Source organism: Dasypus novemcinctus, chromosome 5 (assembly GCF_030445035.2).
Source record: "Dasypus novemcinctus isolate mDasNov1 chromosome 5, mDasNov1.1.hap2, whole genome shotgun sequence".
NCBI lineage: Eukaryota > Metazoa > Chordata > Mammalia > Cingulata > Dasypodidae > Dasypus > Dasypus novemcinctus.
Genome location: NC_080677.1, coordinates 161,479,669 through 161,503,537, shown reverse-complemented (window position 1 = coordinate 161,503,537; position 23,869 = coordinate 161,479,669). Strand labels below are relative to the sequence as shown.

The following is a 23,869-nucleotide window of genomic DNA, read 5'->3' as shown; positions in this document are numbered from 1 at the left end:
ACATGGGAAGTACAGAGTCCTCCACTGACATGCAGGAGCGCCCCGCTTCTCTCCCGGGGTTCACCATCCCCTTTCCACCGCCCAGTGGTGGCAGGTTTCAGGAAGAGCAAGGGCAAGTATGCTGGAACCAGGCAAGTATGCTGGAACCAGGTAACACCATAGAAATCATGGCTGCAGTTGTTTTATGAGCTGGCAACACGGGTGGGATGTAATTAGAGAGGGGCGAGTTCCCACCCACCCCAAAACCTTCGTTTACCTGGACTACCCCCATTCCTGGAACTCGCACAATTTGAGTCATTCTCAGAAGTTAAAGAATTGTCACCAGAGGCTGACTCTTGCTTCCCCACAGTTTTGTCTATGGCAGTGTTTTTCCCAAGGTGGTTGATGGGCAGTATGAGAATCACCTGGTGTATTATGGTAATTAGAGCCAGATACTGTAACAAACAAATCTCAGGAGCTTAACAACATGAAGTGTAGCTATTGCTCATTTCACAGGGGAGTATGCGCTGGCAGGTCTTAGGGCATGATCTTCCCTAAGCAGTCGTTCAGGGGCCCAGGTCCTAGGACTTCTGTGGCATTTCCTGCATGTTTCCCGCTTATGTCTTCCTGGATCCTGCCACCCCTGGGGCTCCCTCTGCCATCTTTGAGGGCCTCAGAGTCTTCCACTGGCTCCTCTGTCTCCAGCTGGAAGATGACAAGAAAAGAGAAGCCCTACACAGAGAATTTCAAGAGCAGTTTTAGGCACCAAAATAATGCACATTCTAAAAGCGATGCTCATGGCTTAGGGCTGCAGTCCATTAGCGACTCCATCACACAGTCCACCCACTCAAGGAAGGTGAAGCTTAAACAGGTGGTTTCTGTGGGCCAGAGATGGTTTTGGTGGCCCCAGCCCCTGAAGGAACACCTCCTCTTTCCCAAGGACTGCCCCTGTCACTGACCTTACCTTAGATACCAGGCTGGGTCTCCAGCATCTTTTCATAAATGGTTCAGAAACTGCAACAATGATGGTGTACAGATTTCCAGCGTGGTTTGCCCCCAACTTGCCACTTGCCTTCAACTTCAACTTCAACTTGCCACTAAAGCATGGGTTGGCAGTCTTTTCCACGGAAGCTTTATTCTTAGGCAGACAAAGGGGATTTTGTAGGTCTACACTGAGTGACACAAACAGGAATAAGCCCACCCAACTCAAAGGGCTTTGCTTTAGAGATATTGATCAGGTCGCAGTTCAAGACATTTTATGTCACTGTAAAAGAATGGGGACACAGTGAAGAGATTTCTCACAATGTACATAGTTGTTCTTCTGTGCGAAATCAGTTTACTCTTCTCTTAGAAACTGCAAACCATGACACTTATTGTCTCTACATTGGCTTCTGGGAAGTTTGGAGCTAGGAATTTTAGACTATCTCCAGCAAGTCTACAGAACTTAATCTCAGTGACACCTTATTTCCCTACTTTTAACCCAAATATTCTTGCTTATTTTTTTTATCTGGTTAAGGTGTACATATTTGTATATGCTGCCTTATATCTATTTTGAATGAAGCAGGGTATTAGTTGATTTTTAATTAATCAAGATGATGTGGCAGAAATGTGGACAGAGGAACAGACAGGTCCTTGGCTTTGGGCCACACTTTGGCCCAAGGGAAATGTTCCCGACAAATGACACACAAGAAGCCTTGATCACCGGGCTTGACCCAGCACCAGCTGAGTTTCCTCTGAGACCTCAGAATGTATTCATTAATTAAAGCCAGATGCACATTTCCAATACCACTCTGACCCACTTGCTTCTTGGAGTTGCCCCCGTGCTGGGCACAGAGGCAGTGCAAGTCCTAAATGCCATCATGGAAGGGGTTATGGGCGAAGGGCTCCTGGCTTTGGCAAATTTGGCTCGCTGCCCAAACTTTTCCACAATCATGTTTAAATTAAATGGTGGAAAGGAAGCTAGAAAGAACCCAGACACCTTGGAGACATTCCATTACTGTTATTTAATAAGGTTTTTCCACATTAAATTCCATTAAATCAATGGAATTCTAAAAATAGTCATCCAGTTAACTGAAATTTATTGGGCACTGTTCATGTTCCAAGGCTGTGCTAACAGCTTTCACATGCCTACTTTACACACACACACACACACGTGAAAACACAAAACACAAGCACACCTGGGCAGGAGGTATTAAAAGTGTGTGAACCCATTTCTCTTAGAAGCTGCTAATGACCAATGACTCCCGGGGGGTCGCCTCGGGAGGCGCTCCCTCCACCTTCAGCACCAAGGCCAGCGCGCCCGGCCCGCCGGAACCTTCTTCCTTCGGGAACTCTCCTAGAATTGCAATAAAGAAAAGTTCATTCTCAATGAAATGTGCCTTCCTAAGCAATCCATCGCTACATAAACTCTTCTCCATGGAGTGGTCAGTAGCACCATCAGGAAAAGCAGTTAACAAGGAGACGTGAAAATGTTCAGTTCATTGGAGACCTGCCTCTTAAACGCAGAGAGAGAGAGAGAGAAAGAAAGAGAGGGGGGGGGGGCTCCACTCCTCCACTCCCCTGTGGCCCAGTCCCTCTTTGCCCGGGAAGTCTTCTTGGAGGAGCTTTGGAGGCTGCAAGATATAGAGCGCCCTCCTGGCTTCCGGTCCCATCAAGGAGTTGGTCCCCGGCAAGGAGAGTGTGAAACAGGGGGAGGGACTCTGATCATCTGAGGCCTGTGGTCCAAGAGCTTGTGCTCCCTGGGGTCTGTTATATCCCTGCACAGCTCTTGACTTTGAGGCTAACAAACAACAACCGTCAAAAAGAACGCCTATCCCAACTAAAGTAATGAAGTCCTGGGAAGAAGCCAGGTTGCAGGTTGGAGTTACCACTCCGCATTGACGGATTAGGAAACTGGGCCGGGAGGTTAAGCCACTTTCCCAAGACAACACAGACAGACAGTGGCACAGGCGAGTCGCCGCAAAGCCACCCTTCCAGTCTTCCTCCTGCTGGTCTCTGCTCAGCAAGAGTCATATATTTTCCCACCATCTCCAGGGTCCCCAGCTCTGCGCCCCTCCCTCCGACCCAATTTTCTGAAAACCAAAAGAGCAGAAAATTGAAAATGGGCTGGAGCTTGGCAGGGACACGCTTCCTTTTTTTAGAAGTCAGACTCGACTCTGCTCTTTCTCAGTTTCAGCTTCGAATCTCGGCGGGGATCAGCGCGACCCGGGCGCCTCCAGTTGCCCCTTCTCCCTACGGATGCCGGGGCGGGAGCGGTTCCAGGGCCCCGCGCGCTGGGGCCGGCGCTGCTTCCAGTCGCTCGCCCTGCGCCGCCGGCCGCTGGGAGGGCTGTGGGCGACGTGGCGGCTGCGAGGCCGAGCTCGAGGCCCAGCGCCTGGACGGTGCGGAGCCGGCGTCCCCAGCTCCGTGCCCGGCTGGCCGGCAAGTAGAGCGCGGCTCTCCCCATCCCTTCCCAAGCGCGCCCGGGCGCGCTTCCATCTGATTAGAATGTTCCTTCCATCTGATTAGAATGACTGTAGCTTTCAAGTCATTCATTACGAGAAGAATTTTCATCTTAAAAGGAAAAAAGAGGGTCCCACTGTAATTGTGAGTTGTAATAAATGCAAACTTCTGGTGCCTTCCTCTGCAGTATGTAAGACAGTAAAAAATGTGTCTGGTCCCAGAGCACCCTCTCCCCAAGCCCATTGTGAGGTCGGTCGCTAACAAAGGCGACGCGTGAATATTCAGCACCGAGGCTGTGGTCGTATTTTCCGGAATCCCTGAGTTGGCCTTTATTTACTTATTTTTTTTTTTAATCGGCGAATACCTGTTTACGTTTTAAAAAGCACATGGAAATGGGCCGCGAGCGACCATATAATTTGATTTGCCAGGCAATCTGCAGAGCGATCGCACATCATTTATAATGTTCATTGAGCATTTTGCCTAATTGTGTCTGTCCCTGAAAGGGCCGCTCACCCCCTCCCGACCGCGAGCCGCACAAGTGGCGACATTCCCATGCAGCGGCCGCCGCAGCGTGTCGCCGGGAGCGCGGGCGGCCCGGGCCGCGCGCTCCCCGCCCCGCGCCACCCTCCGCCTCGCGGCGCAGGTACGAGCGGCGCCGCGCGGGACCCCATTCAATTTGCAACCGGCCGCGCTTGCAGGTGTCGCCTTTTGAGACAGCCATTCAGGCGGCCGCTGTGCCCCGCTCGCCGCGCCGCGGGTTTTGTGGGCGCGCAAGAATAGGGCCGATTATTCCCGCGCCCACAGGCCGCCCCCGCCGCCCCCGCCCCGTCCGCCGCGAGCGTCCCTCGGCCAAGGGAGGCGCTGAATTCGTTCTGGGGCCGCCCGGAGCCAGCGGCGCCGACAAAGGCTCGCTCCCCAGGTAACCCCGTGCCCAGCGGCCCCGGGAGGGGGGCGCGCGGCGCCAGGGGACCGGCCTCGAGCCGCGCTCCCGCCCCCCACCGTCCCTGCCTCCCGCGCCACCCCCGCCATCGCCCGCCTGCCCCGGGTGGCCTCGGGTCCCCGGGCGCCGCCAGCTCTCCCCTTCCCGCGTCCCCAGGGCCCGGCAGCCTGGTTGGCAAAGACAGTGGCCGCCTCCTGGCGCGTGGGTGTCCCCACGCGGTGTGTCACTCTCCCCTCTCCCTGTTCTCCGGGGAACATTGGACTCTCCAAAGCAGACACTCTGCCCCTTTGTCCGTCTCTGCGTTTCGACGCCGCGGGCGCCAGCCCAGGGCGCAAAGCCGGGCTTGGGGTGGGGACCCACGCCGCCCGCCGCTCCCTCCCCCCCCGGCCGCGGCCCCCGCGCCCCGCTGCCTCCAAACGGCACCATGCTGACCGCGCTGTCCCCGGGCGACTCGCCGGGCCACAGGTCCGACCCCACCAACCTCGCCCGGCCCCCGGACAGCTGGCGCGCGGGGCCCCGGGGCCGCTGGAGCGGGTGTCGCGCTCCGGGCCAGGCCTGCGGCTGCGCTCGGGTCAAGCCCGGCAGGATGAACCCCGCGACGGCCGCCGCCCAGGGCAGAGGGGCTGGGGCGGGGGCGCGGCGCTGGTGGCCCAGGCGCCTACCTTGGCGCGCGGGGTGGGGGGGGGCGGGGTCCCCGGGGTCCCCTCCCGCCTTGGCATTTGGCGCCTGCGGGCGTCCGCGGCTGCCCATTCGTTCCACTCCCGCGGTCTGCGAGCGCGCGCCGGCCCCGGGGGGAGGCGGGCGGGGGAGGCCGGGTGGTCCCTGCCCGCCGCCCCGCCCGCCGGCCCCGGCGCGGCGCAAGTGTTGGGATTCCCACGGCCGGCGCTCGGCGGCTGGAGGCCGGCGCCCGGGCCCGGGGCGCGGCGGCCCCGGCGGCGTTTGTAGACGCGGTGACCTCGGCGCTCCGGCTCTGAAAGGGCCTGAAAGGAGCAGTTTACGGCGATTACAAGTCAGGCACTCAGGTACCAGCGCCTTGTGTCGGGGCCGGCGGCCGCCCGTGCTGCAGGTGTCTCCTCCGCGGCGCCGGGGGGCGGGAAGCCTGGCTCCCCCACCCCTCGCCCGCCCTTCTCTTTCTCCTCCGCGGCGACAGCAGCCAGCCCTGGGGTGGGGGGGCTAGGGGGCGGCAGGGAGGGCCGCGGGGCCCCGCGCGCGCGGCACGTCCTTTATGGGCGTCACCTGAGGGACCGAGGAGGCCCAGGCCCCGGCCGGGTTCAAGGCTGAGAGCGGAGGGAGGTCACGGGAAGCGGGGACCTCTGCGTGGCGGCAGGGCTGGGCCCGGGAACGCGCATTTTGCCCCCCGAGGTGGCTGCTTGGGCCCCCAGGGGCCTGCCAGGACTTACCGTGACCTTCCCACGGCTCCATCCTCTCCCAGCCTCTCTTTCCGGGCGGCGCACGTGGGCTCCCGGCTGTGCTGGGCCCGGCAGGCAGCCTCCTCTGCGCACCCCAAGGCCCGCTCCCCGCCGAGAAGCGGCATCTCGGGGCTCCTCTGTGCGTCCAAGGGCTCAGCCCCTCGAAATACTTTTTCTGGCACGGAGGGGATCGCTGGTGGAGTTGCCTTCCCAGGTCTGCCCTCCGCAGCCTTGACATGGCCACAACGCCAAGAAGAAAACTTACTGCCCTGTTTATTAGCTGAGAAAATAAGAAAAAAATGACCAAGTGGTATCTAACCATCTCCAGGGCCAACTTTAGAAGGGGCCGAGGAGGCAGGCAAGAAGGTGGGGGCTTGTGGGAAGGGACGCCCTGGTAGAGGGTGCCTGGGTCATTTTCTTATTGTGTAGAATGTTAACCAGAAACGCCCTTTTCCTCCCTGCAGGTGTATCACCACCATGACTTTTAGGCACATCGTCTATTATTAGGATTAGCTTTGGATGAGAAGAATTGAGTAATTTTCTTAAAGTAACAGAAATTGGAGGAGGGACGGTGAAAAGGATAAAGAGAAAGATAGTCTGAGAGGATGGGGGTACAGAAGCCCTACAAAGTGAAAAAAAGTAAAAACAAAGAAAAAACTGTCCTCCTCTCATCGCCTTCACAACTTTATTTCTTGTCCCAAATCAGTGTCTCTGTTCCTCCCCTTTACCCAGTCCTCAAAACAGAGTATTCTGGCCCATGCTTTGCCACTGAAATTCTTTGAGGTCATTTCTACCAGGTACTTCCACACGTCCCAACCTAAGACCCTTTCCAGACCTCACCTTGCCTAACATCACGGTGAACAGCCCGCGGTCAGCCTGAGGCCCAGAGCAGAACCCTGGGTCCCGTCTCCTCGCTCTTCCCCAAGCCCAGTCAACCACCGAGTCCTCTCCGTGCTGCCCCCCTTTTCCCTCAGCCCCTTCAGCTCTGCAAGGCCTCCTGGCTCCTCTCTGGCCCCCACCTCTAACCGTGCTTCCCCCATCCCTCGTCCACAGCGGAAGATGCCTTTCTAACCAGCAAACCTGACCATGCCACCCCCTGCCTACAGCCCTGCCATGACTCTCCATTCCCTGATCAGTTGATGAGTGGTCAATTATAGACATGTGCTGTTGTGCTAAGCAGTTAGATACATTATAAAGAGTACGTGAAACACACATTTTAAAAGGATGACATAGGAATACAGATATTAATTCTAATATTCTCTTCCCACACCCCAATAGCTCTTTTGACCCACACTGTAAATGGCCAGTCTAGATGACGAGGCTTAACATGCTTATAAGGCCTTCCTGGATCTCTGCCTTTCCATCCTCATCATCTCTCTTCATCCTTAATAAAGTTCTTTTATTTCTCCAAATTCCATAAGGATCAATCTGTTTTACTTTTATCTCTACCTCTACCCTCCATTCCCACCAGCTTTTAAGCTCCATGAAACAAAAAAGGGATTGTCTTTTACTTAATGTCCTGTCCCTTGTACTTATCACAGTTCTCACATAGAATAAGTGTTCATGAGTGAACGTGGTACTTCTCTGAGGCAGCTACATTTTCTATTACAAAGACTGAAGAGCAGAGAAGCTGGTGCGTAGGAAAAGAAAAGAATGAAGCAGATATGCAGAGGGGAGTGCAAAGAAGCACAAGAAAGATCAACAGCGTTTCCAGGCATCGTTCCATACTATGGAATGGTAATTAAGATACAAGTTAGGTTGCTTTATAAAAGAGTGGAAAAATACAATGGTTTCAGTGAGACAGAAATTTTTTCTCTTTCACAAAAAAGAAAACTGGACGGTTATTCCAGGCCTAGGAGGGGGTGGGAGACTCAGGTTCCTTCTGTCCAGTCATCCATCCCCAATGTGCCACTTTCAACTCATGGTTCAAAATGGCTGCTTCATCTCCTACCATTGCATCTGCTTTCCAACCGCTAGGTTGGAACCACATCTCTTTGGTTAGAAGTTAGTTTCAGAGCAACCCTGAGCTAGAAAGTGACTAGAAAATATATGTTTCTTTCTGGGGTTCTGTTACTAAATGGTGGAAAGAATGGACATTAGGGAAGAACGTCACTCTCAACCACATTCAGTACCACCACTTTCCTGAAGTCCAGCTATATTCCTCTTTGGGGTTGTAGGAGACATCCTGTATCCCATGCCATCCCCCTCCCTTTTAGTGTTTACGCTAGCTCGAGCTGGTTCCATTACTTGAAGCCAAATGACTTTGAACCATCACACAAGTTTACTCGTTGCGTGTTTCTACAATGGCACAAGGCGAAGGACACGAAGTGTAGCGGCACAGTTCTAGCAGATAGGCAGGGTTATGCTGCAGCAACAGAAGTTTATTTCCAGCTCAGGGAGTCTGTCCTGCGAAGTTGGCAGGGGCCCTGCTTGTCACAGTAACTCGAGCTCCCAAGCAGACGGATGTCGTGTCCCGACAGCTGTCACAGAAGGGGGAAGCAGAGGAGACGAGTTCATGGGGCTTGTAGAGCTTCCTCCCGGAAGTGACATATGTCATTTCCTCTCGCTTTTGCCAACCCAAACACGGGTAGGGCCACATCTCACCCTGACGAGAGCAGAGAAGCACAGGCCCAGCATTTGCCTGGAGGAAGGGGCAGCATGCCCGAGGTCTCCCTACTAGCGGCCTACCTGGGAAGACTTCAGGGTTAGCTCATACTTTTTTTTTTAATTATCTTTTTTTAAAGTTAATAGATCACACAAAATGTTACATTAAGAAACATAAGAGGTTCCCATATACCCCACCCCTCCATCATTTTTTAATTGTATTTTTTGAAGAAATATAGATCACAAAAAAAGTTACATTAAAAAATATAAGAGGTTCCTAAATACTCCCCACCCCACCCCCCACTCCTCCCACATCAACAGCCTCTTTCGTGGTTGTGGCACATCCATTGCATTTGGTGAATTCATCTTGGAGCGCTGCTGCACCACATGGGTTATAGTTTACATTGTGGTTTACCCTCTCCCCCAGTCCATTCAGTGGGGTATGGCAGGATATACAATGTCCAGCATCTGTCCCTGCAGTATCATTTAGGACAGCTCCAAGTCCTGAAAAGGCCCCCACATCTCATCTCTTCTTCCCTCTCCCTGCCCTCAGCAACTACCGTGGCCACTGTCTCCACATCAATGCTACAATTTTTCCCATTACTAGTCACAATAGTCCTCTAGTGGAATATTGGTAAGTCCACTATACCCGAAAAGTGTAATTCACCCCGTTGACCACTTCCCTTCCTCCCTGCCCTAACCTGTCCAGCTGACGAGCAAAGGTGCCCCTAAGTCTCTCAGGCTTTAGTGCCTCCCCTGCTTTCAGATCCGGGGAGGGCAGTGTCTTCACGGGACGCCTCGGCAGCTCTGCCTCCACGTCAGCCCTCAGCACTTTGGGGGGCTCCGCATCTCTTCCCGGCTCCTCCTTGGGCTTTTACAATGGGTTTGACCCAGGGGTGGTAGGACCCAAGGACCAGGAGCATGTGGTGTGCAGATCCAGGAAGAGGATTCCACGGCTGGCAAAGGGTGACTCGGGGCCAGATTCCGGGGCCACGGGGAAACCTCCAGCTACACCCCAAATGCCTCCAGTGGTTGCAATAAGGCCACAAGTGCTGTGTTTTAAAGACCCCTTCCTGTGGCTTATGGCGCTACCGTTCAAAAGTGCTGATAGATTGCCAGGGGCCTACTGCCTTCAGGCTGTGGGCCGCTGGGACCTGCCTGGAGCAGATGTTTTCCTGCACGGCGTCCCGCTGAGATCAGTACCCTGCTCTGAAGAGGGCAAAAGGAAGGCTGATTTGGCTGTGCTGGTATCCTCTGTGGACACGGGCCTCGCGGGGCCTCTGAGTGGACATCAGGAGGCCACTGCAGGCCTGGACGGGCTGGGGGTGGAGGCGAGCGGAGACCCAGAGAGGCATTTGCAAAGACACAGAGCCTGGGCCTCCAACAGGCCCAGGGATTTGGTCCCCAACCAGGGACCGCCCCCACCTCTGGGCTGTTGGAAACGTGCTTGGCCTCTGGCAGCCTCGGCTTCCCCTCCTATTTGCATGCCTCCCTTGGCTCCCCTGCCACGAAGCCCTCGCTCTTGCACCCTGCTGAGGCCGTGGGCCTCGTCTGCAGGGTCCCTGCCCCGGCCCCTCGTGAGCTGTTCCTTGCCCGTGGGGCCCCGAGCCCGTGTGGAGGGCCCCACGGGGGAGCGTGTTCATCTCTGGGTCCCCAGCACTTCACCCGGGACTCCAGCCTAGCGGAGCCTCGGTGCAGGCTTCTTGAAGGGGTGGATCAATAAAATTCAGGCCTAAAAAGAGAGTTTGTGCATTTTCTCACCATTTCTGCTTTGCTTATAACAGTACATAATGATGAAAACCAAAATTTGGTTGACTGTTTGGCATTCCATAGACCAAGTAGGCCCCAAAGTGAACAAGAGGTTCTCCTGGGGCACAGGAAAAAATGACAAACTTCTGGAATACTTTTACTCATATTTAAAATTTTTCTTTCGTATGAGTGTTTTAAAATGTACCCACTATCTTAGTACAGTCCTATTTCATGCCATTTACAATATATAAATGCACAATAATGCACAGAGTCCTTACACAAAAAATGTCAGGGCAAGGTGTGCGAGGCACAGTGAATCTCACACACACACGTGCACACACTCTATCTTCCTCTCCTTTTAGGAGAAGCTGTCGGCTTCTCTTGCAGCTAGATGTAGCTCAGGCCGAGTGGATGTGAGCAGCACGGTGTGGATAACTTCCAAGGCATATCCTTAAAAACACAGGCATGTGTTTTTCCTCTTTTGCTGGCTGGTGGGTGCTGGGGCACCTTAGACAAAGGGTGAGAGCCACATCTCGGGAAGATGGGCAGCCAGGTAGAAGGAGGCTGGGCCCACAACCTCTTAGCCACCTGGCTTGTGCTCAGACTATTTTACATGAGAGTGACACAGCGTGTACTTTTTTAAGCACTCTCTTTAGATCTTTGTTACACAAGCCAGAACCTGTATCTGAAATAATGCAAGGTGTACAGTCCAAACAATTACAGGAAAATAGGAAATACAGGGATATTTACATAGGAAACTACCTATTTTGACAACTAACTTTTAAGCTGATTTCTAATACAGGCACCCAAGGCTCCAGGTAGAGAATTACAATGCTGTGGGATGATTTGGCCCTCTCTTGGCACAGTCGTGACATTTGTGTATTTTTCCTAGTCCGTGGCAATTACAGGAGCTTGTGTGGCACCACCAGGAACTTAAACACAAATGTGAACACAGGCCCAGTGCGACGGTTTGCTCGGTCGGTAGAGGTGGGGTCTGGCTGCGGACGAGGGGTCGGTCCAGCTCTGGACGAGGGGTCGGTCCCGCTTGGGACGAGGGGTCGGTCCGGCAGCAGACGAGGGATCGGTCTCACAAGGGGTTGCGCGGTTTGGCTGACGGGGTCGCCCGGCGAAGCCGGCGACGAGGGGGTCGCCCGGAGAAGCAGGCGACGAACTGGGGACAAGGGAGGCCAGGCCCTTGTCGGGGGCTCTCAGGACTGGAGGGCGCACGGCAGAAGAACTACCGCGGAGACAAGGTAAACACGCAAGTCCACTTTATTGAGGGAGAGGCAACAGTTTTATAGGGGCTGGGGAAGGCTGATTGGTTGAAGCCACGCCCTGTTCTGATTGGTTGCCGGCGAAAGGTCAGTGGGCGGTAGTGGACGGGGGAGGGGTGGTGGTTAGGGATTGGCTGTCGCTGTTGCTGGGGGAAGGGGCAGGGTTTAGGGATTGGTGGCTGCTGTTGCTGGGGTGGAGGGCAGACTGGATTTTTCCGCCCACGCCTGGCTGTTGCTGCTGTCGGGGGAGGGGAAAGGGCAGACTGGATTTCTCCGCCCACGCCTGGCTGTTGCTGCTGTCCGGGGAGGGGAAAAGGGCAGACTGGAATTTTCCGCCCTGCGCCTGCGCAGGGAGAAAGAAGAAGAAGGGTGCCGCCCCACAGGCATCGTGTGGCGCCATCCGGGAGGAGGGGCGGCCGCGGAAGCATGGCTGCCGAGAAGGGGAGACCCGAGGGCACTCTGCGCCCATGCCGAGCTTCCTTCAGGGGTGGCGGTGAGTCCGACCAGCCACCCTATTATGGGGGCAGCGGCTTGGCCTGCCGCGGCCGCTCCCCTCGCCAGGCCAGCAAACCACACTTCAGCCCGAGGGGTGACCGCAGCCCAGGACCCAAACCCAATCGTGGCGCCAGGTTTCCAGGTAGTAGATCAGGGGACCTGGAATACAGTCTTCTGTAGCTTTTCAAGAGCAGCACATAAATGTTGGTGCAAACTGGAAAATTATGACAATGAGCTTGTGGAGCCTTTATTTTAGAAATAAGGATCCAGGGAAGCAGACGTGGCTCAACCGATAGAGCATCCGCCTACCACACGGGAGGTCCAGGGTTCAAACCCAGGGCCTCCTGACCCGTATGCAGCTGGCCCACGCGCAGCACTCCCTGCATAGGGAGCCCCTCGCACAAGGAGTGTGCCCCGCATTGAGACGCCCCGCGTGAGGAAAGTGCAGCCCGCCCAGGAGTGGTGCCGCACACACAGAGAGCTGATGCAGCAAGATGATGCAACAAAAAGAGACACAGATTCCCGGTGCCGCTGATGTGAATACAAGTGGACACAGAAGAACACACAGCAAATGGACACAGAGAGCAGACAACGGGAGGGGAGAGGGGAGGGCAGGGGTGAGAAATAAATAAATCTTTAAAAAGAAAAAAAGATAAGGATCCAGAAGTCACAGGCCCAGGGAAACGGTAAGTCTAATGACAGGGGCCTCATTAGGAAAACCTAACTCCCAGGTTTGGAAATAACCTCCTTGTTCACCTAAGAGAGGCTGTAAATACCTGCCGCTGATGGCATGTTGAATGGTGTCCCCCCAAAAAGGCGTGTTCAGGTCCAACCCTTGGTCCTGGGACTGTGACCTTATTAACATGGAGAAGGAGCTCTGGAGATGTTCTTAGTTAAGACGGGGTCATGCTGGGTTAGCGAGGGCCCTCATCCAATGTAATGGCACAGACAGGCAGGAGACCAGAGCCATGGATGGGGGAGGTGGAGAGGGGAGGTGGGCCAAGGAACCCCAACAGCTGCCAGCCATAAGGAAGGGCCTCCCTCCTCGTCTCACGGTGGCGGCAGTGCACCTGCTTCCTGTGTGTGCACAGCTGGGTGGAGAAAGGGCAGGTAACTTGTGCACACTGTTCGGCCATGGTACGTGGCAGATGCACCCGCACTTGTGACCACTGTGCGTGTATCCAGCCTCTCCGGGGAGATGCCAGTGAACGAAAGGGAAAAGTGGAGTACACAGATGTGGCAAAAATAGGCTCAAACCCCCAGTGGCTTCCAATCTCAGCGGATGTGAGGGTGGCTAACCCAGGGAACACACAGGGTGCTTCTTTCTTGGAAAGCACAAACATGCAATCTTCGTGCCCACGTGTCTAGGCAGCTTTCCCCAATACCTGATGCTTCTTGACTAACCATGCCCTTCCCCTGCTTGACCCAGGCGTGGTCAGGCATAAACTTCCTTAAGCACAGAAGAACCTGGATTGGGGCAAAAGTGGTCCAGCCAGGATTTTAAGAGAACAAGAAAAAACAATGCCATTGCAACATCATCAGGGCCACTGATATGTGAAAGCAAATGCATTATTGGTGAGAGCTAGAAAATTTCTGATGGTATCAAAATCATGGCCTTACCAAGCAAGTGTAAAGGCAAGAATGCAAAGACAGTATTAAAAATGCAGGATGCATGGGCTTTGAGTTCCCAGAAGTAAGTGGTGCCCAAGTGAAAGTGAAATGACCCCATGACAGGCCAAAAGATGAACATGTATCAGTAAAGAGCTGGGAAAAATCTGACAAGAGATTGTCCAGCGAAAAGTACAAAATGCAAAATTACAAATACGTGGAAGAAAATGGACCATGGCGTTAGTAGAATTTCCCTTTAGATGATGTGTCTTTGGACAATGCACAAATGTCACGGTTTTAGTGAGTACTTAGTGATTTTGAGTTCCCTTTCTGTTGTTGAATCCCTGTAAGTTTCGTCTGACATTGATTTCATGTTGGTCAATATGGACTTTGGTACCAGGAGTGGGGTCTAGAGGAACAGAGAATTAAAGATGGGTTTTCCAGTTGGTTCTAGGGTTTGGGGAACTGGTTCTTTAATATGATTAGATTAAAAAGCACCAATGACTCAGTTTCCAATAATCAAGCATAGCCAATGGCATGATGTGGTAATGGAGACATACTAAATATTGCCATTGGGTATTCCTAATCAAATATGTATAAGAGGCAAAGTTCTGCATGACACTGTATTTGATACCTTAGAATATTTACGTCAAATTAATGACTTTAATGAGATTAGCTGCTTGTTCCTAAATGCACTGGAAAAAATGAAAAAAGAAAAGGGTGTGCTGAGGGCTTCAAATTCCCAGGTCAAATGCCACATAAATGACTTGAAAGTTTCTGTGTCTGCCTTGAAGGAATTTCTTATCTCCTTTAGCAGCAGAGCTGAGATTTCTGAAAACCAGATTCAAAGTTTCATCCTGGGGTGGCTGAATTACAACACAAATTGAATGCTAAACCTCGTAGGGTGTCAGCTCTTAACACTGATTGCAAGGAATGGGATCCTGAAATTTGGAATGGGGATGTAAGGGCTGATCTTGGTGAAGCTGGAGACACTGAATTAGCATTGCAACAACATTTCATCAAATGTCATTCCATTTCGACTGCACTGGATGTATGGCTTAGAAGTTTCAGTAAGGGCTTCCTTGGGGCTCAGAGCACCCTGTGTATGACATCCTGTCCACCTGCACTGGTCCATATGTCTGAAGGTTCTTGCAGGCTCTGGAAGAAGACACAAGCTAGTATTCAGGCTCTTTGGGTGGGGGGTTCCTCTAGGGCCAGTATGAAGCGATCATAAACAACATTCTTTTTAAAAAATAAGCTCATTAATTTATTTTGTTTTTTTCCCCCTGCATACATCATATGTTCCACATGATTTAAAAATCAAAAGGGGCAAAGGATCATGCAATGAAAAATTCTACCCACTAGCCACTCAGTTCCTTTCTCAATGCAATCTGTGTCATTGGCTTCTTATTTATCCATCTAGACATATTTTATGCCTACACAAACAAATGCGCCCACATAAATTCACCGTCCTCTTCTTCTATGTAAGTGGGAGAATGCTAGCCATGCTCACTTCTTTCACTTAACAACGGCTCTTGGAGATCACTGCACATCACTACATCAAAAGCATTCTCATTTTTTACTATGGCTGCAGAATATTCCATTATAGGAAGACACCATAATTCACTTTAGGCCTTATGGGGGGGAAACAAGCTGAAAATCACATACAGCATTAAGAAGAGGGGGAAAAAACTGCCTAAGAAACAAAGCGCCCGTTACCATTAAATTCCTTTTTCTCCTTTTCACTGCTCACTATGGGGGCCCAGAAGCCAAAGTCTGGTAAAGATGAGGGACGGTTTTCTCATGAGTACAGTTCCAACACCTCTTAGCATAACAAGACAAGGACAGAGCTCAGAAGCTTTGCTATTCATCAAATAAACCTTGGCACGGGCGAAAACGCTTGTTTGGATAATTATATCAGCATTTTGGTGTTTTCCCCTGTAAAGGTTAATGTTTAACGACGGGGAATGGAAAGGAGGAAGGAAGAGGCTGGGGACCAGCCTTTGGATTTTTCCCATGTTGCAAGGTGTCCCCTCACCCCTCGCCCCTACTCCCTAAAGGGCCATGGTCCAGCTTGTTTTTTTCTTTTGGAAAGGGGGCCTGAGTAGCCTTACAGTGGAGAGAGCCTAATAGGGAACCCAGCAAATGAAGCCGGCTCTCCCATGGTCTTAGGCTGGAAATCCACTTATTTCCACTCACGGCTCTGGGGTCTGTTTCACTCCAGGTGAGTTGCAGAAGCCTTCTGAATCTGTTTCCACGTACAAACAATAAAAATGCCTACGCGATTTATCAGACAGTTCTCCACGCGAAAATCATATTAAATCGATTATGCCGACTGTAGAGGCAAAGGGGCCAGAAGAGGAGAGGCGGTGCCCGCGGGACCCGGGGCGGCCAGGCCTGGCGCTAAGCGCCCTCCACCGAAGGCCGCTGCACCTGCTGGAGTAAGAAGACCTCTCTGCTTGCCAGAGCGGAAGGACACGTGGCAAACATACCCAGATAGTCATTTCCATCTTTGCTGGCATTAGGATAATTCCTTCCATGCTCTTCCAGCCACACCAACGAGCTTACCGGCTGGGGGAAAGGAGAGCTGGCGACGAGGTACAGGGAGCACACGGGCTTTGCTTCGTGGAGACCAGTCTTTTCCAGGACGGGATGAAATGTCACATGACCAGAGTGAGCCTCCCAGCTGGGACCGTCACCCAGGATCTAAGAAGTATGACATTGGGGTCCCGAGAAAGCCCCACGAGCCCATATGTAATTTCACACTCTTCATCTTATGCCAGAAATTGCACCCCTGAACTCTTCCTTCTGTCGCTGTACCGCATCCCGACATCAGGAGGCGCTGTGGTGCACGCAGAGGAGCCCGGACTCTGGGGAGTAGGGGTGGCCAGGAGGGGGTCATTGGTGCAGGGCTGGGTTGGCGACGTGGCACATCTACACAAAACCTCAGCACTGGGTGGAGGAGAACTGGAGCCAACAGCAACCTGCTGTGTGACCTCTGGCAAGTCACTGAACTTCTCTGGGCCTCAGAGCCCTTTCAGCACTAACCTCTGATTTGATCTTTTAAATCCTTTCAAAAGGCACAAGATTGAAGATGAGTTGATGCAGGTCCCAAGCAGTCAAGTGGGGGAAGAGGAGATGGGGGAAATGGCAAAGAAAGGGAAGCTGGCCCAGGGGAGGATAAACGATCCACCTGATGTCATGCTCTGTTTATAAGGTGCAGGTGGGGGCAGTTGGGGTCATGAGGAATTAACAGGGAGCCAGGCGACTGGACAGACCACGAGCCGCCCTCCAGCCCCTGCTTGCCGGCGCTAAGCAGGGGGGCGGGATACCGTGGAGCTGAGGCTCCAGCAGGGAGGACACTGGACAGGTGCCCAGCCCTGGGAGAGGGGGAGCCGAGATGCTCTTCCTTGGTGTTCTCTGCCCCAAGTCAGTCTGAGGAAGATCCAGGGCCCTGGGCCCCAGCCCTCCAGTGGGTGCTCGCAGAAGCCAGGAGCGTTTGATGGGAAGTCAGTGAACAAGTGTTCAGGTCCTTGCGACTCCAAGAGAACTCGGAAGGCGGGGGACAGGAGCCAGGGAGAGGGTGGGAGGGAGAGTGGGAGGATGGAAAGAGAGGGGGACAGCGGGAAGGCGAGAGGGAGGAAGGGGGGGAAGAGTAAAGGAGGGAGAGACAGAATGGAGGGCGGGAGAGAAAAGCCGAGAGAGAGAGGAGGAGAAAGAAGAGGGGAGGGGAACAGGAGCCGTGGCCCTTGCGGGAGTTCTGGAATCGAGAACCCAGGAGGTGGAACCAGGCATCGGGGAAGGTAGGGGGCCCTCCACGCCCCGGGGACAGCGGGTGGCTCTGAGCCCAATAAAAGGCTGGAAAAACACTTGAATCAAGAGCCCCCCCACTGCCGCCCTGGAGCCTGGGGTGTGAGGCTAGACGAGGCAGCTTTCCTACCAAGGCCAGGGCCGGGGCGAGGGGGGCGTCCAGCGGCGGGGGCGAGGCTTGCTCTGCGCCTCTCCCAGGAGCCGGGGTCCAGGTCGTCTCCACGGGGGTCCGCGGAGGGCGCAGGGCAGGGCGGGGACGAGCACCTCCTCCTCACCCAACTTGTCGCGGCTGTCCAAGTGGCAGAGGGCAACCGTCCGCGCTGCGGTGACCTCCAGTGACCCGGAGAAAATGCCCCTTTATTAGCGGAGAATTCTTTCTTCTTTTATGAGTGAAAAGAACGATCATGTCTTACTTAAGAACAGAGCGTGTGCGCGCTCGCGCAGCCCGAGCCCTCCGCCGACGCGGGCAGGGACGCCCCGAGGCGCCCGCGGGGCCAGGGGACCGCAGGGCCCAGACGGGCCGCGGCCGCCTTCTCTCTCGCTCCTGCGCTCGGGCCTCCGCCGCCCCGGAGCTGCCCCGGGCCTCCACGCTGGCTCTGCCCGCCCGAGCCCCGCGAGGCGTCCCTCCAAGGGGACCTGCCAGTAGCTTCCCGGGGACCCGAGGTAAATTCGGATCCAAAGCGTGTCAGATGATTTTCTGTAATTGCTAAAATCGCACTGATTTTAAAACGTAGCTGTATGCACGTGCACCCGACCCCAACAATCCCTGACAAGGCCACCCGCGGCCATGGGAGAAGGCGCCTGGCCTCTCGGGAGGTGCCCAGGAAGGCTCCAGGCCTGCCTTCTCTGTCGTGACTGGGTATCAACATTTTGGATAAGGCTCCCAAGTCGGGCCATGTGTGGCTCTGGCAAGTCCACAGACTGATCCCAGAGCGGGTTTCCACTTGATTCCCGTGGACGCAGGCCAGTGACGGGGACAGGTGAGACAGGTAAATCTACCTGCAGGGAGGTGCTGCCCAGGTTCTGTCCCCAAGGGCCTGACCCCCTTTCCTCCACTTAAGGATGATGACCAGAGCGAGAAGGGGACGGGCTAAGAAAGTGCCACGAGAACCTGCTGGGGAAACAGAGGCCCTCGGCTTAAAGTGCCTGGCTGCCTTCGCGCTTCCGGGCGCGCACCTGGGCCTGCCTACCCGCTGGCTTTAACTTTGGGGTCTCAAACATCAAAGACGGTGCAATGCTCAAAACCAAGGAAGGTGTTGAAATCACTCTTCTTAAGAGGCAGGGCCTGGGTTCCCGAGGGACGTTCCCAGGGAAACCTCCGTGGGGACGTGGGTCCGAGAAGGCCACAGAGGCCGGCGGCTGCGATGGGTGCCTGGGCGGAAGCTGGGCGCCGCCCGCTGCGCCTCCGAGCTCCGCGCAGTTCTCCGAGTTCTTTTGTTGCCCTTACACCGAGGAATTCCTGTCGCGTCGCCGTCCGTCACGAACGGCGTCCTGGGGCCGGGCGCGGACGCTTTTTTGGGCTGCGTTTTCTGGAAAAGGTCGAGGAGGGGGGAACTCATCCAGGGGGTCTCCCGGCGGCCAGGCAGAAAGGTGAGGGGCTGCGCTCCGAAGACCGCCCTCGTTCTGCCCCTGCCCTTGAGTGCCCCCTCTCCGACTCCTCCGGAGCAGACTGTCCAGTTGCCTCTTTTTGTGTCGGGTGTCACTGCCCGGGACCCCGAGGGTCCCCACCGACTCTCGGAAGAAACGTGCCGCGCCGAGCCGCTCGCGTCTCCCCATCGCCCTCGGGTGGCGCGGGGCAGGCCCGGGCCGGGCGGGTCGCCTTCCAACCCCGCCGCACGCACTCGGCCACTTGGCCCGGGTGGAACCCCAGCCGGAGTCCCACGCGCACCCGGGGACGCGGCGGCGGATCTCCCCAGACGGTTTTCCCGACCTGCGGGGACCCGAGAGCGCCCGGACGTCTGCACCCCAGGCCCAGGGCGGGCGCAGGTGGCCCTGGAGCGACGCGGGCAGGTACAGAAGGGGCGCGGAGGGGCGGGCGCAGGGGAGGAGGCGCCCGGGGCCGCGCGGTCCCGCCTCCTCTGCGCCCCGGGCCTCCCAAAGGGAGAACTGCGCACACGCCTCCCCCCGCCCCCCCACGGCCCGCCGGGCAGACGCCCCCCTCCTCCCGCCCGCGACACCCGCCGGTGATTGGCTGGCGCGGCGCGCCCCTGGCACGCGCCTGTGGTTGTCGTTATAAAAGTCCTCGCGTGCCGGCCCTCCGCTCCGGCGAGTCGCCACAGCCCTCCCTGCGCAGCGCGGGGCTGCAGGAGCGCAGCGGCCGCCGCACCCCAGGAGGGCGGGCGGGACCCGGGCGTCTCCGCTCCTCCAGCGCGGGCGCCCGGGCGGGCGCGAGGTGCCAAAGCCGGGGCGAGGGCCTCCCCTGGGGCCCGCGGCGGCCGGGAGCATGGACGCGGTGCTGCTCGAGCACTTCCCCGGGGGCCTAGACGCCTTTCCGTCGCCCTACTTCGACGACGAGGACTTCTTCACCGATCAGTCCTCCCGGGACCCCCTGGAGGACGGCGACGAGCTGCTGGCCGCCGAGGAGGCCGAGGTGGACTTCCTCAGCCGCCAGCTGCACGAATACTGCGCCCGCGACGGGGCGTGCCTGCTGCTGCCGCCCGCGCCCGGCGCGCCGCCGTCGGGGGATCCCGGTGACCCGCGCGGCGCCGGCCCCTGCTACGGGGCGGCCGCGCCCCCCGGCGGCCTCCCCGCGTCGCCCGGCTCGCCCGCCGGCCTGGCCTGGCCGTGCGCCGCGGCGGCCGCGCTGTCCCCGGGAGCGCGCCTGCGGGGCCTGGGCGCGGCGGCGCGGCGGCGGCGCCGGGTGCGCTCCGAGGCGGAGCTGCAGCAGCTGCGGCAGGCGGCCAACGTGCGGGAACGGCGGCGCATGCAGTCCATCAACGACGCCTTCGAGGGGCTGCGCTCGCACATTCCCACGCTGCCCTACGAGAAGCGCCTCTCCAAAGTGGACACGCTGCGCTTGGCCATCGGCTACATCAACTTCCTCAGCGAGCTGGTGCAGGCCGACCTGCCCTTGCGCGGGGGCGGCGGCGCGGGCGGCAGCGGGGGGCCCGGCGGCGGCGGGCGCCGGAGCGGGGACAGCCCGGGCAGCCAGGCCTGCAAGGTCATCATCTGCCATCGCGGCACCCGTAAGTGCGCGCGCCCTCCGCGCAACCCCGGGGAGACCCTGGCAGGTGCGGGAGGGCCCGGGGGATGGGAGGCGCAGACCGAAGGACGGACCTACGGTCCATCCAGCAGGGCGCCCTTGGGCGCGAGCTCGGATTTCCCCGCCGCTTGGGGTTCCCGGGGAGAGCGCGCTGGGGGCAGGAGGGGTGGAGGAAGAGAGTCGCTCTAGCATAACCCTGAAAAGCCCGGTCAGGTGAGGTGCCCAGGACGGGATCCGTGGGGAACGTGGCTGCTTGTTCACCTTCTGTCCTTTCTTCTCCCCACGCCCCAGGGTCTCCCTCTCCGAGCGACCCGGATTACGGCCTCCCTCCCCTGGCGGGACACTCGCTCTCGTGGACTGATGAAAAACAACTCAAAGAACAAAATATCATCCGAACAGCCAAAGTGTGGACCCCAGAGGACCCCAGAAAACTCAACAGCAAATCTTCCTTCAACAACAGAGAGAACGAGCCGCCCTTCGAGTTTGTATCCTGAGCAGTGCCCGCCGCGCCAGGGCGCTTAGTGCTCTGCGCCTGTCCACGCGGAAACCCCCACCGTGGAGAGGGAATTTCAGATCAAACGTTCTAATGGCAATCAACTGTTTATTTATCTATTTATTATCCTGTTGAGCTAATGAAATGAGTATCTCCTTCTAAATATATAATTTATGTAATTTATCCTGATTTTCTAAAAATATGCAATAGCCCATGATTCCCACAGCGCCGTTGGCAGAACTCTGCGTTGGCAGAACTCTGCGTTGTCAGAAGGACGCTGGCCGAAACCCCATGCTAATTTATTACCAGATATGGTTTATTTCTAAGCGTTGTTAATAAATGCTATCTACACCTTTTTCTAAAAGTTATTTGTTCAGTACATGATGGGAGGTAGCGATGTCTTCAGAAAGAAGAATGAACTTACTTTCAAAAAATTATCTCAGAGACTGGGCATGGTAGCTGTCCAGGAAGAAAACACTCTTTAGTTCGGTTTCTCCTGAAAGGGGCTGGTGGGGGCGCTTTGGGCCGTCTTGCATCCGCAGGGCCTGCCCCCTAACTCGGGAAGTGTGCACGGGTCCCATCTTCCAGCCAAGAAGGCTGAGGCCCGGGCACCCTGTCTGAATTACCCAAGGCCCCGCACCCAGCCTAGCCACAGGGTACCGGGGCACAGCGCTGTCAGGTGGGAGCAGGGGGCTGGTTTCTGGGCTGGCCAGGGGCAGGCGCCTTTCCACTTCCACCAGCTGGAAGGGAGGGTTGATTTTGCTTGCGCCTCTCCGTGACTCAAACTTTGGGTAGTTGGAGCAGCAGGTACTTGGAACTCGGACGGGGCCTTCTCAAAGAAGATGGGGCGGGCGAGGGGGCCGAGGCCTGGGAGACCACTCAGATGCCTCCCAGCAAAATCCAGGGTCTTTAATTAAGGCCTGAAGGGGTCGGCCCGGACCCCCGCCACGTCGGCAATTGAGTTAGTTCTAAAACTGGTTTCCTTTGGCTTCCAGCAGAATCTGGGTCTCCTCGGCGAGCGGCCTTGGAGAAGGCGAGCCTGGGGCAGGGGGCTCAGGGACGCCCCCTAGCGACGGGGAGAGGCGCAAGGGCGCCCCCGACTCCGCTCGGCCACGAGGTCTCCGAAGCCCGGGCCCTGCTGCCACCCGGACAGCGCGGCTCCCCAGCCCCCGGGGCGCCCTCACCTGCCCGCCAGCGCCCGGGTGCGCGCTCGAACGCCGCGCGGCAGGTGCGCTCCCTGCGGCTGAACCTGACCAAGGGGAGGTGCTGCTCCGCGGCGGGAAGGAGGCCGGGTCCGCCTGGGTACGATGCCGAGTCGCCCCCCAAAACCCACCGCTCTGCCGCAGGGCAGTGTGTCGGCAGCATGCTAATTGCTTTAACCCAGATTCAGGCCCACTGAGGGGTTCCCCGCGCACCGCGGGTGCATGGATGCCGTCCAAGAGCAATTAAAGCGAGGCCCCGCGCCCGACCCCGCAGCGCGACCCGGCCAGACACACAGACTGCGGGGCGCGGAGCTCCTGCAAGGTCCTTGGCCGTGGACCCTTCCGCCCCTATCCGCCTTCGCGACCTCTCCCCGCCTCTCCCCCTAAAAGATGGAGATTTCATACTGGAGACCGAGTCGGAAAACGAGAGAAAATAATTCGATTTTGTCCCGTATTAGGGCCTCATTAAACACGAAAGTGGCTTTTGCACAAGCGCATCTATCAGGCATGTAATCTCATCACACTCATTAGAAAGTCAAATGTGAGGCAGACTGTAACTTCACTCTAAGTTATGGAAGAATCGTATCGTTTTCCCTGGCTGCGTAGACCTGCCTTTCATTTGGATTTGGTCATGTGGCCGGCCCCAGTCAAAACACTACGAGCATTGTGATGTGGCACCTTTGATTTTGCGGGCCACTCTCTCTGGGATTCAATGCTTGCACACATCTTTAGTGCGGTGCAGATGAAGCGGAAGAGGCGAGCTGGGCTGGGAAACACCAGGGTCTCTATCTTGTCACTCTTCTGTCCTGTCTTGGCAAGTCCCTTTACACACGACCTTCAAAGGGACTGACAGCTCCTTTTTATTTACTCATAATCCATTCATTCTAGTGTATCAGTTCTTTTTTCTTAAAAAAAAAAATGGGGCAGTAAAAGCAAAACAAACGTATCATTTCAGAGTGGCCTTTGGCAACCGGATGGCCGAGTTGCACCGAGGGCAGGCATGGCTGTCCTCGGGGCCACACCAGGCTGGAGAGCCTGTGGCCCGGGGCTGCCCTGGCCTGCAGCTGCTGGCGCTGGAAGGACAGTGTGGGGGGTACTTGGAGTGACAGTGTTCAGCGGTCCAAGACCACACTCTTCCTCCAACGTCAGCAAACAAAACAACTGCGTATGAAGAGAGGTGAGTGAGCCACACTCCTGGACCGCTCTGGAGAGCCTGTGGCCAGCCCTGCTCTTCTGAAAACCCAGCAGCCCCTGCGCCTAAGCGCAGCCTGGGACCACTGGGGACAGGGGAGCTTGAAGCTGGCCCTGGCTGCCCTTGTCCCTTTAGCATGATAAAGGAGCCCCAGACCCATCCACGGTGCCTTTTAGGGTCTCCACTGGGGAGCAGGCTAAACTAATTCTCAGGGTGAAGACTCCTCTGCTGGCAATGCTGGAGGGAACGGAACTGAGCACTGGGGGGGGGGGGGACGGGGGGGGGTTGGAGAAAGTCTTCTGAGAACCGAGGTTTTAGGTGGGGTGCCCTCAGCCCCCCCCTTACCCCACCCCTCAAACACAGACCCTCAGTTCCAGCCCGCCCTGCTGGTCTCCACTGCAGGTCACTCTGCCCACCAGCTGGCTGTCAGAGCGCCAGCCCTCTCTTCAGTAAAAGCCCCCCCATCCCTCT

The 23,869-nt window shown here is 56.3% G+C and overlaps 1 protein-coding gene and 1 pseudogene across 1 annotated transcript; one reads left to right on the top strand and one right to left on the bottom strand.

The window, feature by feature from the left end:
• The window catches only part of LOC101428058 (protein SET-like), a 45,501-nt pseudogene extending 39,607 nt beyond the window's left edge, over nt 1-5,894 (bottom strand).
• A 13,858-nt stretch (nt 5,895-19,752) lies between these two features.
• PTF1A (pancreas associated transcription factor 1a) lies at nt 19,753-21,350 on the top strand. Its single transcript, XM_004466379.3, has 2 exons — nt 19,753-20,494; nt 20,803-21,350. The coding sequence occupies exons 1-2, from the start codon at nt 19,753-19,755 to the stop codon at nt 21,003-21,005; spliced, it is 945 nt and encodes a 314-aa protein (XP_004466436.2). The 3' UTR covers nt 21,006-21,350.
• The last annotated feature ends 2,519 nt before the right edge of the window (nt 21,351-23,869 follow it).